A 16,937-nucleotide genomic window follows, 5' to 3' on the forward strand; every position below is an offset into this window, starting at 1 on the left:
AATACATGGTTGGGCCGTGTGTGGTGGCTCAAGCCTGTAATCCCAGCACTTTGGGAGGCCGAGGCAAGAGGATTGCCTGAGTCTAGGGGTTCGAGACCAGCCTGGGCAACTTGGTGAGACCTCATCTCTACAATAAATCAGAAAATTAACTGGGCGTGGTGGCGCATGCCTGTAGTTCCAGCTACTTCGAAGGCTGAGGCAGAAGGATCACCTGAGCCCAGCAGATCAAGGCTCCTGTGGCTGTGAGCCTGCCAGTGCACTCCAGCCTGGGAGGCAGAGTGAGACTCCAACTCAAAAAAAAAAAAAAAAAGAAAGAAAGAAAGTTAATACATGTTTGAAAGGTGTTTATTATGAATAACAAAAGATGCTTCTCTCACCCCATCACTAAGAAAATTTGAAAGGTTTTAGAAGCTTTGTGGAGATGATGACCCAAATAAAAGAAAGAAAGAAAGAAAGAAAAATATATATATATATATATATATATTTCTTATTGCATTGCGATATCACAGACACTCTGAAGTCCTCCATTGGCAATAGAATGTTCCAGTGTTTTCATTATGAAACTGGAAATGACCTGAAGTTTAAAATATTGAAACAAATTTCAATTTTCTCTGATTTAAATTGTAATCGACTTTTTCAGTATCTTGATGTTTTTCTCTCTCTCTCTCTTTCCTTACTTACCTAGATGGCCTTGGAAGATTCAGAACAGAAGCACAATCTTTTACATTCAATTTTTACGGATCTAGAAGACTTGTCAGTAATTTTTGAAACAGATGACTTGACAGAGTCCATACAAGAGTTAAGTAATCAAGTGACAGCTTTACAACAAAAAATAATAGAAAGTCTTCCACAGATTCAGCGAATGGCTGATGTAAGTTTGATGATGTGATTTCTTATTCTTAGTTTGTATCTCATTTAGTCATTGAGAATTATACTAAGTAATCAAGTCCTATATGACTAACCAATGAGAAAACACATTGATGTGACATTTTCACTGATGTCCTTTTTTCTCGAGCTATATTTTATTTAACTTTGCCGCCTGTAGTACAACTACAACAAAAAGCATCTCCCTGTTAATCCAGAAGTGGCCTGTTTAGAGAGTGAAGAACTCTGATCCAATAACCTCAATGTTTTCTCTTTATTGGAGAGAGATATTATTGATTTAAAAGCACTGGTTAAGAAAGAGAGAATTAAAACAAGTTGCCTCCCAAGTCTTTATTCACCAACAGCAAATGTTTACTGAGGGGTTGCTGGATGCTAGCCCCTGGACTTTTTAATTTTTACTTGAGAAGTGTGAAGCATTTATTTAAGGATAGAGTCATATAGTAAAAGCAATTACAATTCTTGGTTACTTACCTTTTGTTTCTCAGTTACGGTTCCTATATCACATCGGTGTATCTTCAGGGAATAATAATTGTTAAAGTAAATATTCTTGTTTACTGAAGCTTATTCCAAAGTTTTTATTTGTTTATTTATTTTTGAGTTGGAGTCTCACTCTGTCACCTAGACTGGAGTGCAGTGACTGCTCCTGGCCACCGCAGCCTCGACCTGCTGGTCTCCGGCGATCCTTCCGCTCAGACTTCCAAGTAGCCAGAACTACAGGCGCATGCTACCACGCCAGGCTACTTTTTGATTTACTGTAGAGACGAAGTCTCACCAAGTTACCCAGGCGGGTCTCAAGCCCGTGGGCTCAGGCAGTCTACTCGCCTTGTCCTCCCAATGTCCTGGGATTACAGGCTGAGTCACCGAGCCTGGCCCAAAGTTTTTAATGCTTCTACAATTGTTGATGAAAATTACCCTAAAATACCTTCCTAAATAGTAGGTACAAAAAATAATATCAGTGTCACTTAACTTATCCTCATAATTTGAGGATATTATTGTATGAGGGGGACCCAAAAAACCTGGAATTTATTTATAGAAAATTGTGTATTTATTCTTACGTTAAACATGTAAGACTAAATACAGTTACCTTCAAAGTACTCTTCATTTGATACAATACACCTATTGAGATGCTTTTTCCACTGCTGGAAACTGTTTTTGAACTCGTCAATTTTGACGGCTTTTAGTGCTTCTGCCATTTTTTTTGTTTCACCTCTTTTGTATTGGCAAAACGTTTCCCTTTAAGGACTTTTTTCATCTGGTGAAACAAAAACTCCGGGGCAAGATCAGGTGAATAGGGAGGGTGGGGCATGGGGATCATGGCATTTTGGGTCAAAAACTGGTGAACACTCAGTGCAGTGCGGGCAGGTGCACTCATAAATCACCCATCATGAGATGGGCAAACAAGTTGAAAGAATCTCCACAAAATAAATTCACTGAAGCTGAACGTAGCCTCTCACAATGCTAGCTAGAACACTGATGCCAATGAGTTCCTAGAACATTTACCTAGCGGGGGGAGTCTGTACTATGAGGAACCCGCCCTCCAAAAGACAATTCCAGATTTTTTGGGGTCGCCCTTTGTGTATTCTGCTTCATTATTGCCACAGTGTTTCTGCTGTGAGCTCTAAAGTAAAGGCCTGAAGACTCTTTTAGGTTTTAGGAACTTCAGTATTTTAACAGATTATTTTAATTTATTTTTGCAGCATTTTCATTTTAAGGTTCTTGGCCAGGTTTTGGAGGTTGATGTTAATAAGCAAATAACTACTGGACAAATGATCTATTGTTAAAATTAATCTGAGTAGGTTATAAAGTAATTCAGTGACCCTCTGCTTGGCAGCATTGTGTTAGAAGGCTGGCAGGAAACTCCTGTCAATTTTCCAGCTCCTGTGAGTTAGTTTCCCAAGGGTGACTGTATCATTTTACTGAAAGTGGTGGGAGTTTTTAAACTATCAGACCCACTTGTATTCAAGTGTTTAAACACATTCCAAAGATAAATTTAAAGAGTTTATTTTAAAAATTGGTTTGGTTGCATACTACCTTTGTTCTCATGAGCAATTTGCAACTGGCCCTATGATGATCTTTAATTCAACAAGATATATAAGCCATGTGCTTTGTAGTATTTTATGCTATTAATGGAGTAACATTTTTATTGAAAACCGTGAACATTATCTATCTGTAGGTGTTTGGTTAGCTTTAATGAGGTATAAGCAGCAAACATTCTTTGACTAAATAAGAATAAATAATAAAAATGAGTTGTGTTTTATAGATTACTGATATACAACATATATCACATGAGTGTTTTTGTTTCTGAAATTCTAGGATGTGGTTGCTATTGAGTCCGAAGTAAAATCAATGGAGAAAAAAGTTTCAAAAATCAAAACTATCCTGTTATCCAAAGAAATATTTGATTTTTCACCTGAAGAACATCTTAAACATGGGGAGGTAAGTATGAATCATCATTAAAAGTGCTTTCTCATAATACTTATTATGTCTTTTTATTTTGAGTCGAGGTCTCACTCTGTCACCCATGCTGGGACTACAGGCGTGCACCACCATGCCTGGTTTATTTTTTGAATTTTTGTAGAGACCAGTTCTCACTATCTTTCCCATGCTGGTCTTGAACTCCTGACCTTAAACATGTGGGTTAGAATCACGCAGGTCTGGGTTTTAATACTAGCCTTGCCTCTCACACTCTAACCCAGGAATGTCCAACACACGGCCGACAGGCCACATGTGGCCCAAGACATCTAGTAATGTGGCCCCACATAATCTTTTAACATCATGTGTCTTTTAGCGTTTATTTTCTTCATGATCACATACATAGTTCCAAAGTGATACTGCACTTAAATTATGACAAGCTCAAATTATGGAAAATAATTTAACACATTTTGTTACATTGGCTAAACATAGTCCTGTGAACTGCCAAAAATACGCAGCTTTGCTTTTTGTCTTAACACAGGAATTTGAAACCAGATTTCAAAATTTCCAGCAAACTAATCACTATTTTGCTATATTTGCTATATCATTTTCAGTAGACATTAATATTTTACCTGCAAATTTTCAAGTGGAATGCATAGAGTTGCAATCAGACATTCAACTGAAAGAAAAGTTTGACTATGTCTCTTTATTGGATTATTAAAAGACCTGTCTTCATAAAGAAAAATACCTCACTTCACAATCACTAGCCTTATTCATGACATCGCTGTTTGGTAGCATATACATTTGTGAGCGACTGTTTTCAATTATGAAGCACATGAAGAGCAAAATTTGAACAAACATTTCTGACAAACCCCTTGAGAACTCACTAAAAATTGTGACTACTTCCATTGAACCAGACATTGAAAAATTAGTTTTACAAAAACAAAGTCAGATTTCCCACTAGTTTTATATTATTCTCAATTTTCTAAGCTTTATAATAAAAAATATAAAAACATAAAAGAAATCTTACTGTGCATATACACTAACTATATTATATAATTTTTGTGTGGCCCAAGACAATTTATCTTTGCTTGATGTGGCCCAGGGGAGCCAAAAGGTTGGGCACCCTGTTCTAAACTTACCTGAATCTTCCAACTTCTATGAACCCAGTTTTCTTACCTGTGCTGTGGTAGGAATGATTCTTAATGCTTAGGGTTGTTGTGAGGATTAAATGAAATATATGAATCCTACTTAATAAAATGAGTAATATATTTCTAGCTTATCGGTTATGGAAATCCAGATCTCTATGAATAAGGTATTATTAAAGCAAGATATCCTTATACTCCCAGGACTTATGAAATTTGGCAGGACACTTCTGTCCAGTTAAGCATTTCTTGAAGGCTCACTCTATGGGAAGCTCTGTGCTAGGTGCCTGGTGACAAAACACAGCAAAACAACAGTCTGCAGAGAGAAGGGACAGAGGAGGAAGGAAAGAGTCATCCAAATGCATTAATTTAGTTCTGGTCAGTCACTCTTGCCCCAGGCATTTTTTTCCTCTGAAATCTTTAATTACCAGATTACAAGTGATATAATAGTTCTTTTCAATCTGAGCTAAGGAAATCTTTTAAAAATTGAAAATGTGAAGGCTAAATTAAACAGTATTTTAATTCTGAATAATTAAACTTAGCAGTGGCCATTTAAAAAATATATATAACATGCTTCTCTTATATAATTAAGGTCATACTTGAAAATATCCATCCCATGAAGAAAACCATTGCTGAGATAGTCTCTTACCAAGTGGAACTGAGGTTGCCCCAGATGAAAATGAACCCTTTGCCTGTGTTTCAGCGGACAAATCAGCTCTTACAAGACATAAAACTGTTGGAAAATGTGACTCAGGAACAAAATGAGTTATTAAAGGTAAGCGGTTTATGAGGACAGCCAACTTAGTACATGAAAATGTTCAGCAAAAGCTAGTTTTGATTTCAGTTTTAATTGAGATTATTTGTTATCCAGGAAGTGACATTTGATATATTTTTTTAAAAAGCATATCTTCTTGGAAAAATGGAGCCAAGGCTATTTTTCCCAGTTCTTCCCCTTGTTCTTTAGAATTGAATGCATTAAAGCACAGTTATGGTCTATTGAATTTCATTCTACAGCTCATTAAAGACCTGCATAGGTGAAATGCTATGCGAAGAGACCTAAACCTGAACAAGGCACTTGCAACCTCTTGAGGCCAGCAGATCTGTGATGTCACCATCCCCTTATTAATCTCTTTATCCATTTCCGTCACTTCCCTGATGATCATCTCCTTTATTCTCACACACGTGATGTAGGTGGTGTAAGGACTTCAGCATCTTTATTTACACAGAGAAGGACACTAGTCAGCAGGTTAAATGACTTGCTGAAAGACCACAGTTAACTTGTGTAAAGGTTAATTTGTGTACAAATAGAACAAGAATTTGAGTTTCTAAGCACCTGCCATCTTTTCTCTATATTGAGGGTCTCCTCCTTCTAACCATTATCTTAACTTCTTCCTAGAGAGTTTTTGTTGTTGCTAGGTTTTGTTGGATCGCCAGTCTCAAGTCAGGAATCGTCATTTGTGAGAAATTACCTTTTTCTTTAGTTTGTATTCCTAGATCAACAACTACTTGAACCTCGTGTGGGCCTATATCCCAGCTACTCAGGAGGCTGAGATGGGAGGATCGCTTGAGCCCAGGAGTTTGAGTCCAGCCTGGGCAACACCATCTCTTAAAAAACAAAAACAATAAACACTCTCACAAGAACAGAAAGTTGTTGAAAGAGACTTAAATCTCACAAATTTTCAACCTTCTCTGTTGACATCTTACAACCTGTCTTTCCTGATTAGATGGGTCCTTTTAGAGAAGTGATTATTTTTCTTCCTTCATTACCGCCACCTGCTTGTAAGAAGCAATCTACTTTTTTTTTTAATAAAAAGATACAGAGTCTTACTATGCTGCTCAGGCTGGTCTTGAACTCCTGGCCCCAAGCAGTCCTTCCACCTTGACCTCCTAAAGTGCTAGGGTTATAGGCATGAGCCACTGTGCCTGGCTAAAACTGCTATATCTTATTCCTTTTTAAATTTCATTCACATTTCTGTGGCCACTCTCTTCTCCAAAAGTTTGAGGATATGTTACTCTCTGGTTTGAATCTTAACTCATACAATCTCTCTGGTCTGCTACTGATCAACTGACGTCATTCCCTAACACCCACAGAGAGAAAAAAGATCTAGCACTCGATGTACTATTTTTTTAATAATATAAAAAGAAGGGAAAAAGTGTAAAATTTGATCTATTATTTGTAATCTTTTTGTGCTTTATTGGTCTCCTGGTCAGGAAAAGAAAATAACAGTCCTAACTTCGCTGTAGAGTAGCTCCTTCACCACACGAAAGTGGGGGGGAAATAGAAGAGGAAATTATATTTTGTGCCAAATTAGGTATCAAACTGTGCTGCTGAAATTTTCCATCTTACTGCGTTGGTGGAAATCAGACATCCCTCATTTATCTCAAAGCTGAGTATACCAGTGGTCATGAAAATCACTAGAATAGGATACAGTTTCTTTAATTCCGACTTCAGAGTTTATAAGTGCACTCATTGTGCAAGCAAGAAAATTACTTCCGTGCGGAGTAGGGAGATGTAATTCATTACCGAGGGCTGGAAAACAGGTGTGTGCAGTGAACATAGTTCTTCGTGTCCAGCCTGCAGCTAAAACTATAGTTAAATATTGAAGAAAATACAAGGAAGCGTTCTGTGTTGGCTAAGAACTTGCAGTTTTATGAGGCATTTTGCCTCCTTATGAAGTATACCAAGGAAGTATCTAGACTTTTCATTTGAAGCCCATTTCTTTATCTTTCATCTTACTTGATCATATCATCTCACCCACAAATAGGTCTGAGCTCTGCTTCTCTCATAACACTAGGTTCCAAGTGTACTGATCTGGTTAGTTTTAAAAAGTTTTTTTTTTATTTAAACAAAATATACATATATAATTTGCCATTTTACGCATACAGTTCAGTGGTAATAAATGCATGTACATTCTCCCCTGCTTCATCCCTCTCCTTTTCTTCCCATCCTCTGGTCGTCACCAATATGTATCTGTCTTCATGAGGTTCACTGTTTTAGCTCCCACATATGAGAATGTGCAATATTTGTCTTTCTGTGCTTGACTTGTTTCACAAAACATAATGGTCCCCCGTTCCAACCATGTTGCCGCACATTCTTTTTTATTCCTGAATTATAATACATTTTCTTTGTCCATTCATCTGTTGATGGGCGCATATGCTGTTTCCATATTTTGGCTGTTATAAGTAGTGCTGCAGTAAATATAGACATGCTCTAGTTAGTTTTGCTTTATTTTGCAAATCCAGACTGCTCTTGACCTCTTAACCTCTTACTCATCAAATGTACATCACTGATCCCAAGGGTACCAGGTAAGGATGTGTCTGGACCAGGAAAACCCCTCATCACTCAAGTCCCATGCTCTGTCCAGTCTAAATCAGTCATGTCTCTTTCTGTGTGGAAAAGCCCACTTGGAATATGTATTAATATGGCGTGTGTGACCTATCAGTCATTTCATAAAAACTTAACAACTTCATGTTAACATGCCATAAAATGCTTCCAGAATAAACCCACTCGACGGGAAATACTTTAGAGCAAGGGTGTGTCTGATGAGACTTGTGCTCCAGGCACTGCCCAAGGTGCCCTGGCATCTTGTAGAGCAAGAAGGTCAGGTGCCACCTTGCAGACGTGGTTCCTTTGTTGAGACGAATGTGACCTATGGACATCTGGAAGGCTGCTTATTTGCTGTCATTGCCTGGAACTTCTGATGGGATGACAGTGAAAATAGTTCATTAATCTAGTCCTTAGATGATGATAAAGACTCTTCTTTTGGGGGGTTGTTTTGTAGGTAGTCATAAAACAGACTAATGAATGCGATGAAGAAATAGAAAATTTGAAACAGATCCTAAATAATTATTCGGCTCAGTTCTCCCTTGAACATATGTCACCAGAGCAAGCTGCCAACCTGCCACAAGTACAGGTATGTTGCTTTCGCTCATACAGGTATCCTTCATTTGTTCATCAGTTCATTCAGCATTTACTAAGACTTTAGCATCTCTGGAGGCTTTTGGGGTGGTACACTGTAATTGTCTGCTTCTCTCTTCCAATTGAAGGTATTTTCTGTGGTATTTACTTTCTATTCCTGTTTAATAAAATAAGTAATTGTTTAATGATAACTAAAAAGTGATGAAACTGTAGCACCCGATGTTTAATCAAGAGAAGCTGTATCTGTTTGTAGCCCGGGCAGCCCTAACCCTAGAAACTGGGCCAGGGATGCCACACCTACATTAAGGGAGAACTTTTTTTTTTTTTTGAGTCGGGGTCTCACTCTATCACCCAGGCTGAAGAGCAGTGTCATGATCATGACTCACTGCGACCTCAACCTTTTGGGCTCAGGCGATCCTTTCGCCTAGTCTCCTGAGTAGCTGGGACTACAGGCATGAGCCACCATATCCAGCTAATTTTTTATATTTTTCTGTGGAGATGAGGTCTTGCTATGTTGCTCAGGTTGGTCTCAAACTCAGGTTGATGCAGGCAGGCAGTGAATAAGATACTCAAAGCAAGGTTTCACCACTTGCTGACTGTGAGACCTAGGGCAAGTTATTAAACCTCTACAGTGAATACAGAAGGGTCCAAGGTGACACAGCTATTAAGTGGTAGATCAATAATGTAGACTCAGTATTAAAGACTCAATATTGGAAAAATGTCAGACTTCATGCTAAAAAGTTCAGGGGCCACCAGATGCTTTTGTTTTTATGAGTTATATCTACTGATATAGCAATTAAAACTCAGCATTGTAAAAATATGTTTAGTTTGTTTTTAAATGATAACCCACTACATGTAATAGAAATAACTATTTTATTTTTAGAAATGGGGTCTCACTATATTGCCCAGACTAGATCAGAAATAACATTTTTATTAATTATATTTTCCAAGACAAAAATTAGTAAGAAGAATGACATTGCCTTATTTTTGTAAATCTCTTTAATGTCTGGTTTAATGGAAGACAGATTCTCATCTGTTGAGGCATGTAGTTTTGTTTGACATATATAAAGATAATCCAACCTCTCCAAGACATGTGCTTGGAAAAGAGAGGAATATTTTAGTAGCCCTTTTGAGTAATTGTGGACATTTTTATTTGAAACTGCTAAAACCCAACAAGTGGACATTATTCACAGGTTAGTTGTAAAATGGAATCTTGATTAACTTGACATACTCTTAGAATAAAATCCATTGGTCTGTCTTGCACTTTGAATGGATCTTCTAACTATGCATGCTTTTATAATATCATGCTTCTTCATTTGGAAAATAATGTTTCACTGAGTTATGCAGACCTCCCAAACATTTCAGTAGTCAATATTTCTTAAAATCATATTTATTAATGCTAGCACCTATCTCTTCAGAAAAAATCTTTTTGTACTTATGTATATAAGTATAGTTTATCAGCTGGCTTTTTTGCAAGTAAAAATATGACAAAAAGGGAAATTCAGCTCACAACTCAAACAATAACTAAAGTACTTTTCCTCAAGCATTGTGCCTTGGTATGCAGCTAAAGTGTTTTATGCATACTTCCCATTTTTTTTCACAGAGAATATTAAAAAATACATGTTGCTCTGGTTTGAATGTTTTTGTCCCCTCCAAAAATTCATGTTGAAACTTACTCCCCAGCCCAGTAGTATTAGGAGGCGTGACCTGTGGGGGGTGATTAAGTCATGGGGGCTCCTCCCTTATGAACTGGATTAAGGGACCTCATAAAAGGGCTTGATGGAGAAAGCTTGTCCCTTTGTGCCCTTCCACCTTCTGCCATGTGAGGGCAGGGCATTCTTCCCCTCTGGAAGATGCACTGTGCAAAGTGCTGTCTTGAAAACAGAGAGCAGTCTCATTAGACACCAAATCAGCCAACACCTTGACCTTGGACTTCCCAGTCTCCAGAACTGTAAGAAATAAATTTATGCTCTTTATATATTACCCAACCACAGATATTCAGGTATGGCAGCACAAATGATCTAAGACACATGTCTTTATCAAGGACTTTCTTAAGTGAAACTGGCTTTAATTTTTTTTTTTTTGCTATAAATACATCAAAATGAAGAGCTCAGTAACAACTGATACAGTTAGTGTTCCTTCCTTGAGTCATATAAGGTGCCAGTAGTTTTACCCACCATTGCTTTCATGCCATCAGCGCAAATGTCAACACAGTGTAAAAGGCAAATAGCATTTTAGTATTATTATGAAAATGATCTTGACCTCACGAATGGTCCCTCCACCACCTCCCTTTGAAGTCTGCAGATGCTTCTTTGAGAACGGCTGCTCCATGCCCTGCTGACCCTCCATAATGTTGGGAGCTCAGCAGACCTTGCTGTTTCTCTAAATGTTCTTCTAGTGACTGTGTATTGGTCTTCTTGGGAGGCATGGAACCTCTAAAGTTTAGTGTTTATTAGAAATGGAACACAAACCACAGCCAATTCAGATTTCATTCAGATAGTTGTTATTTTCCAAAAGCAATCACAGGAATTTTGACCTCAGACAATAGGGGTCCTGCTACAGGAATGTATATGTAGAGCCAGGTCTGGATTCTGTCACTTGCTAGCCACAGCTTTGGATGAATCACTTTCTCTGGACTTCAAAACTCACCCTTGTAGGTGGAGACTGGTTTCTCTGTCTGTAGGAAAATTAATGGTTCTAAGAATATCTGTAGGATGGATAGATGGCAAGATGGATGGATGGATAGAAAGGCAGAAAGAAAGAAATGAAGGAAGAAAGAAGAAGAAATGAGTAGAGACTCCAGAAAAATATTAGAAAGGAATTTCAAACACACAAAGGTTTCCCAAAAAGGAGCAGGCTGGCTTCCGAGGCAGCACTCACTGCAGGACCTCTTAGAGGTGCCAGAGAGGAGTATGCTACACTATTGGCACCTGCTAATCCTTCCAGAATTATTTAATTCAATATTCCTCTTAGACAGATGGTGGGCGTCTGCATTTCTACCATGTATAACAAATTTTATTTGTACATATCAATACTATATATGTTAAGAGTAATGAAACTTGGGATCATCTAGCCATCATTCCCAAAGTAAGTTACACAGAACCTTTATTTGTTTGTTTATTCTCATTTGGTAGGAAGCTTTTACTATAGAAAAAGCAAATGAATTTTAAAGGCAATAATAAAAGAATGAGATTTCTAACCTTATTTTTTCTCCGTGGTCCCCAAATGCTTAAGAATTTCCTGAGGAGGCCAAGCACAGTAGTTAATACCTATAATCCTATAAGTATAAACTTCAGGAGGCCAAGGCAGGAGGATCACTAAAGCTCAGAAGTTTAAGACCAGCCTAGGCAACATAGTAAGACCCTGTCTCTACAAAAAATTAGCCTGATGTGGTGGTGCATACCTATGTAGTTCCAGCTACTCTGGAGGCTGAGGCAGGAGGAAAACTTGAGCCCAGGAGTGAGAATTTCCTGGGGAGACATGGGACCATGGTTCCTGGGGACATGCATTTTTAGTTTTCTGTGTGACAATGGGAAGGTTGCAGAAGGCACTTGTGCTGCATTTGTTAGAGTGCAGACTGTGCAGCCTTGGCCCATGGACTCTGGTTCTGTGAGTCCTGTGGCTAGCCATAAGAGCAGCGGCCCCCGACCCTGGCTGCATACCCCACTCACCCATGAAGCTTGTTACAAGTTCCTGTACTTTGGCTCAATGCCCGGAGATTCTGATTGACGATGTCTCCAGTGCCGCTAAGGCATCCCACAGTTTAGAAACCCTCCCCAGGACCTTTGGAAATCAGCAGAATGGAGAGGAGTTGCACTGTCCCAGAGCCTGACTCCTGACTTTGCAAACCGAACAACATAGAAAATCCTTGGTATCGAAGGCAGCAGGCTCCTAGGGTCATGCAAAGGTCTCAGACTTTTCAAAACAATGCAAACACCTTTTTTTTTTTTTTTTAAACACAGGGAGAAATCGAAGGAATGGAAGAGCAGATTCTGAATTTGAATCAGAAAAAAGATGACCTGTTAGTGGACTTGAAGGCCGCCGTACTAAACCTTCACCAGCACTTGAAACAAGAACAACCAGAAGGAGAAAGAGAGAAGCTGTCAGCCGTGGCATCCGAGGAGGGTGGAGTAGCAGGGAGGGACGTTCCTGAGTGGAAGGTGGGCGTTGCTCTGGGTGAATCTGGTTTCTTCTCTTCCCCCCCGCCCCACCGCTCCCTCCCGCTCCCCAAGAGTGTCAGTGGGTTGAGTCTTTCACTTGAAGAGCTTGTGGTATCTGTCTGGAATTTTTAAAAGTGGAAATACTCCACTTTTTAAGGAATTTTTAAAAGTGGAAATACTCCACCTGAGGTGGTTTTCTTGTGAATATAAATCCTCAGGGTGTGTCTGTTCTGGACCCAACCCAGAATGCTTATGCCTGAGTTACTTTAGGCTGTGCTTGTGAAATTCCACAGACAGGTGGATTGAGCTACCCTTTGAATTACCTTCCTACGAAAAAAAATCAGCTCATTGCAGACTCAATGCCTATAATCCCAGCACTTTGAGAGGCCAAGGCGGAAGGATTGCTTGAGCCCAGGAGTTTGAGACCAGTCTGGGCAACCCCTAGCAGAAAGAAAGAGGGAGAGGGAGAAGAAAAGGGAGGAGAGAAAAAAGAATCACATTCTTTGTTTCATGAAGTTCCCCGGGGGGTTGTGCAAATTGTAGGACCTAGGGTTTGACTGAGTCAGGTTATTTGACCTTTTGAGCTCAGATCCCTTTGAACTGAGAGGCACAGGACCCAGAGGCTACTCTGTGAGTGGGCGTTTTGGATCAAGTGAATAAGATATTACCTCCAGCCCAGCGTGGTGGCTCACGCATGTAATCCCAGCATTTTGGGAGGCTGAGGTGAAAGGATTGCCTGAGCCCAGCAGGTCGTGGCTGTGGTGACCCTGAGTGTGTCACCGCACTCCAGCCTGGGTGACAGAGTGAGACTCTGACACACACACAAAAAAGATATTACCCCCATGAAGATGCAGTCAGGCCCAAATCCTGGTGGTGGTGACCAGGAACCTGACAGCAGGTATCCTTGTGTTGTGCGTTTCAGCTGAACAGAAAGGGCTCCCTGTCTCAGCTGACAGCCGTTGAGGAAGAGGCGGAAGAAAACTCCATGAAGAGTGAGGTAAGGGAGATATGATTTTCTCGTGAAAGTTTGTTAGAACCAAATCTCTTAAAAGAAGGTCGATGAAAAGACCTTATGATGAATGGAAACCTTGAGAGATTTTCAAATTAGTGTTGATATTTGCAAAGTGTGATCGAAGCCGTTCTCTTATGCTATTAACGTTGTTTAAGTGCATCTAAACCCACTTCACAGAAAAGTGAGATCCATGGAATTGAGACATACTTGTTGGCAGAAGAAGAAGAGGAAGAAGTTCTCTGCTGCATCCTGACTTCTGAGGACTTTCTCAGAAGTTTTGAGAGTGTGCTGTTGGTTGGCACTTCTGATGTGATTTGTTAGGACTTTATTTTTCCATATTTGAGTTATGTTTTTGATCTAAAACAGCATCGCCAGAGACACAAAGACTTCTGTTAGCAACTAATGTTATAAATTCTTACCCTTTGTTATAACTGGTTGAATGAGAAATTTATACTTGTCTTTCCTGATATCAATTTCTATTGCATACTTAATTAATTTATTTATTTTGAGTCTGAGCCTCACTCTCTAGGCTGGAGTACATTGGCACGCTCACAGCCACCTCAGCCTCTACCTGCTGGGCTCAGGAGATCCCTCCACCTCAGCCTTCCAAGTAGCTGGAACCACTGGTGCATGCCACCACACCCGGCTAATTTTTTTATTTACTGTAGAGACGAGGTCTCACCAAATTGCCCAGGATGGTCGCAAATCCTGAACTCAGGCAATCCTCTCGCCTTGGCTTCCCAAAGTGCTAGAACTGCAGGCATAAGCCACCACACCTCTATTGCATACTTTAAAAACTAAAGTTATAATAGGCCTTATTGCAAAACAAAGACCATTGAAGTGACTTAGTTTTTATGACTCAAAAGTAATCACCAGGCATTTTTCATTTTATTTTTGTTTTAATTGTTTTTGATACAAACATAATAATTATATATATTTGTGAGATACAGTGTGATATTTCCATACATGCATACAATGTGTAGTGATCAACTCGGGGTAATTAGCATATTCATTACCTCAAACATGTATCATTTAAAATCCTTTCTTCCAGCTATTTGAAAATACACAATAAATTGTTGTTTATTGTGGTCATTCGACAGTGCTGTAGGACACTAGAACTCAGTCCTCCTGTTCAGCTGTGCTTTTGTATCTGTTAACCAACCTCTTCACGTTCTGAAGTTCTGCATGGACGTTAATATCGGGGGATGCTACTCAACAGGCGATACCACCCCCTTCAAGGAAGGAAGAGAAAACCAAGACACACTCTAGCCAGCTCTCCTCCTCCTCGTCCTTTAATGCAGAAAGCTGAAACCTTTGAAAAAGTCTCTCCTCTCTTCACATACACAAGTTTAATTTCTTTCTTTATTCAATCAGACATTTTTAATGCTCGGTTTTTTGTTTGCATGTTTTGAGTCATTCTCACTCTGTCACTCAGGCTCACTGCAGCCCCGAGCTCCTGGGCTCAGGCAATCCTTCTGCCTCAGCCTCCAGACTGGGAGTACAGGCATATGCCATCAAGCCTGGCTAATTTTTTAAATTTTGTTGTAGAGATGAGATCTGGCTATGTTGTCTAGGCTCTTAAACTCCTGGACTCAAACAGTTCTCCCACCTTGACCTCCCAAAGTGCTGGGATTACAGGTGTGAGCCACCATACCCAGCTAATGCTTGGTTTCTAGATTGTTAAATAGCTTCATTGCAGTGACTCCTGCCTATAATCCTAGCACTTTGGGAGGTTGAGATGAGAGGAATGCCTGAGCCTACAGGTTCAAGACCAGCCCGGGCAGCATGGAGAGACCTCATCTCTTCAATAAATCAAAAAATTATCCGGGCGTTGTGGCACACACCTATAGTCCAAGCTACTTGGAAGGTAGAAGTAGAACGATCGCCTGAGCCCAGCAGGTCGAGGCTGCATGGCCGTGAGCTTGCACTGCATGCCAGCCTGGGCAACAGAGTGAGACTTTGACTCAAAGAGAAAAAAAATAGCTCCATTGCCACACAGAACAGACCTCTTGTCCTCGAGTGTATCACTAGGACATGGTGGAACTGTTTAGTGGATCAAGGAAGAATACAGGTTTACTGTGCTCTCTGACCATCAGGCAATTTTGCAATCTGATTATGTCCCTTCATGGCGGAGTAATTGTGAGGACAAAGGAGAGACCAGGGACCAAAAAAGAGTGTACTTCTGTGTGATGTAATTTGGAGCCCTATAGTTGCTTCTGAACTGATGATGTTTATCTTTGCCAACAACAGCAAAAATCCATATTCATCAAGCTGTCCCTTTTTTCTTTTTTTGAGTTGGAGTCTCACTCTGTCGCCCAGACTGGAGTGCAATGGCCGCTCCCGGCCACCACAGTCTCGACCTGCTGGGCTCTGGCAATCCTTCCGCCTCAGCCTTCCGAGTAGCCGGAATTACAGGCGCGTGCTACCACACCCAGCTAATTTTTTGATTTATTGTAGAGATGAGGTCTCGCCTGCCCAGGCGGGTCTCGAACCCGCGGGCTCAGGCCATCCACTCACCTCAGCCTCCCAAAGGCGCGGGATTACAGGCTGAGCCACCGAGCCCGGCTAAGCTGTCCCTTTTAAAAATTTTTTTAAAAATTTGTCTAAGTTATATATACTGTGTACATGATGTTTTGATTGCCATGTATGTATGTAAACATTGTGGAATGACTTTTTCCCAGCTTCGTGTATAAGGGAGATCACATGGTATTTGGTATTTGTCTTTTTTTTTTTTTTGAGTTGGAGTCTCCCTCTGTTGCCCAGGCTGGAGTGCAGTGGCACGCTCAAGGCCACGCCTTCCAAATAGCCAGAACTACAGGTGCATGCGACCATGCCCAGCTAATTTTTTATTTATTGTAGAGACAAGGTCTCACCAAGTTGCCCGGGCTGGTCTCAAAACAGTTGGCTCAAGCAATCCACTCGCCTTGGCCTCCCAAAGTGCTGGGATTACAGACTGTGCCACTGAGCCCGGCCGGTATTTGTCTTTCTGTGCCTGGTTTATTTCATGTAACAGGATTTCCTCCAGGCTCATCCATGTTGCAAATGACAGAATTGCCTCCTGCTTGAAGATAGAATAGTATTCCACTGTGTATGCACATACCACGTTTTCTTTACCCATTTATTCACTGATGGACACTTAGGTTGATTCTACCTCGTCTGTTGTGAATAGTGCTGCAGTGAACAAGGGTGTGTGCAGATCTCTCTCTGACACACTGATTTTCTCTACCCAGGTGTGGGATGGCTGGATCTTAGAATCGTTCTATTTTTACTTTTTTGAGGAACCTTCACAGTGTTTTCCACAGTGGTTGTATTGATTTACGTTCCCACCAACAGTGTGCAAGAGTTCTCCTTTCTTTGTATCCTCACTAACACGTGTTGTGTGTCCTCTTTTTTTTTTTTTTTTT

At 40.1% G+C, this 16,937-nt stretch overlaps 1 protein-coding gene across 1 annotated transcript in view; it reads left to right on the forward strand.

Moving 5' to 3' along the window:
- The window catches only part of SYNE2 (spectrin repeat containing nuclear envelope protein 2), a 317,000-nt gene that overhangs the window by 174,574 nt on the left and 125,489 nt on the right, over positions 1–16,937 (forward strand). Inside the window, exons 56-61 of the mRNA XM_008063321.2 lie at positions 686–871; positions 3,199–3,321; positions 5,035–5,217; positions 8,225–8,356; positions 12,324–12,521; positions 13,444–13,518. Of these exons, the coding sequence (XP_008061512.1) occupies positions 686–871; positions 3,199–3,321; positions 5,035–5,217; positions 8,225–8,356; positions 12,324–12,521; positions 13,444–13,518 (897 nt within the window). The remainder of the gene's footprint in view (positions 1–685; positions 872–3,198; positions 3,322–5,034; positions 5,218–8,224; positions 8,357–12,323; positions 12,522–13,443; positions 13,519–16,937) is intronic.

This window comes from Carlito syrichta, unplaced genomic scaffold, assembly GCF_000164805.1.
Source record: "Carlito syrichta isolate Samal-C Ts95f unplaced genomic scaffold, Tarsius_syrichta-2.0.1 Scaffold306742, whole genome shotgun sequence".
Lineage (NCBI taxonomy): Eukaryota > Metazoa > Chordata > Mammalia > Primates > Tarsiidae > Carlito > Carlito syrichta.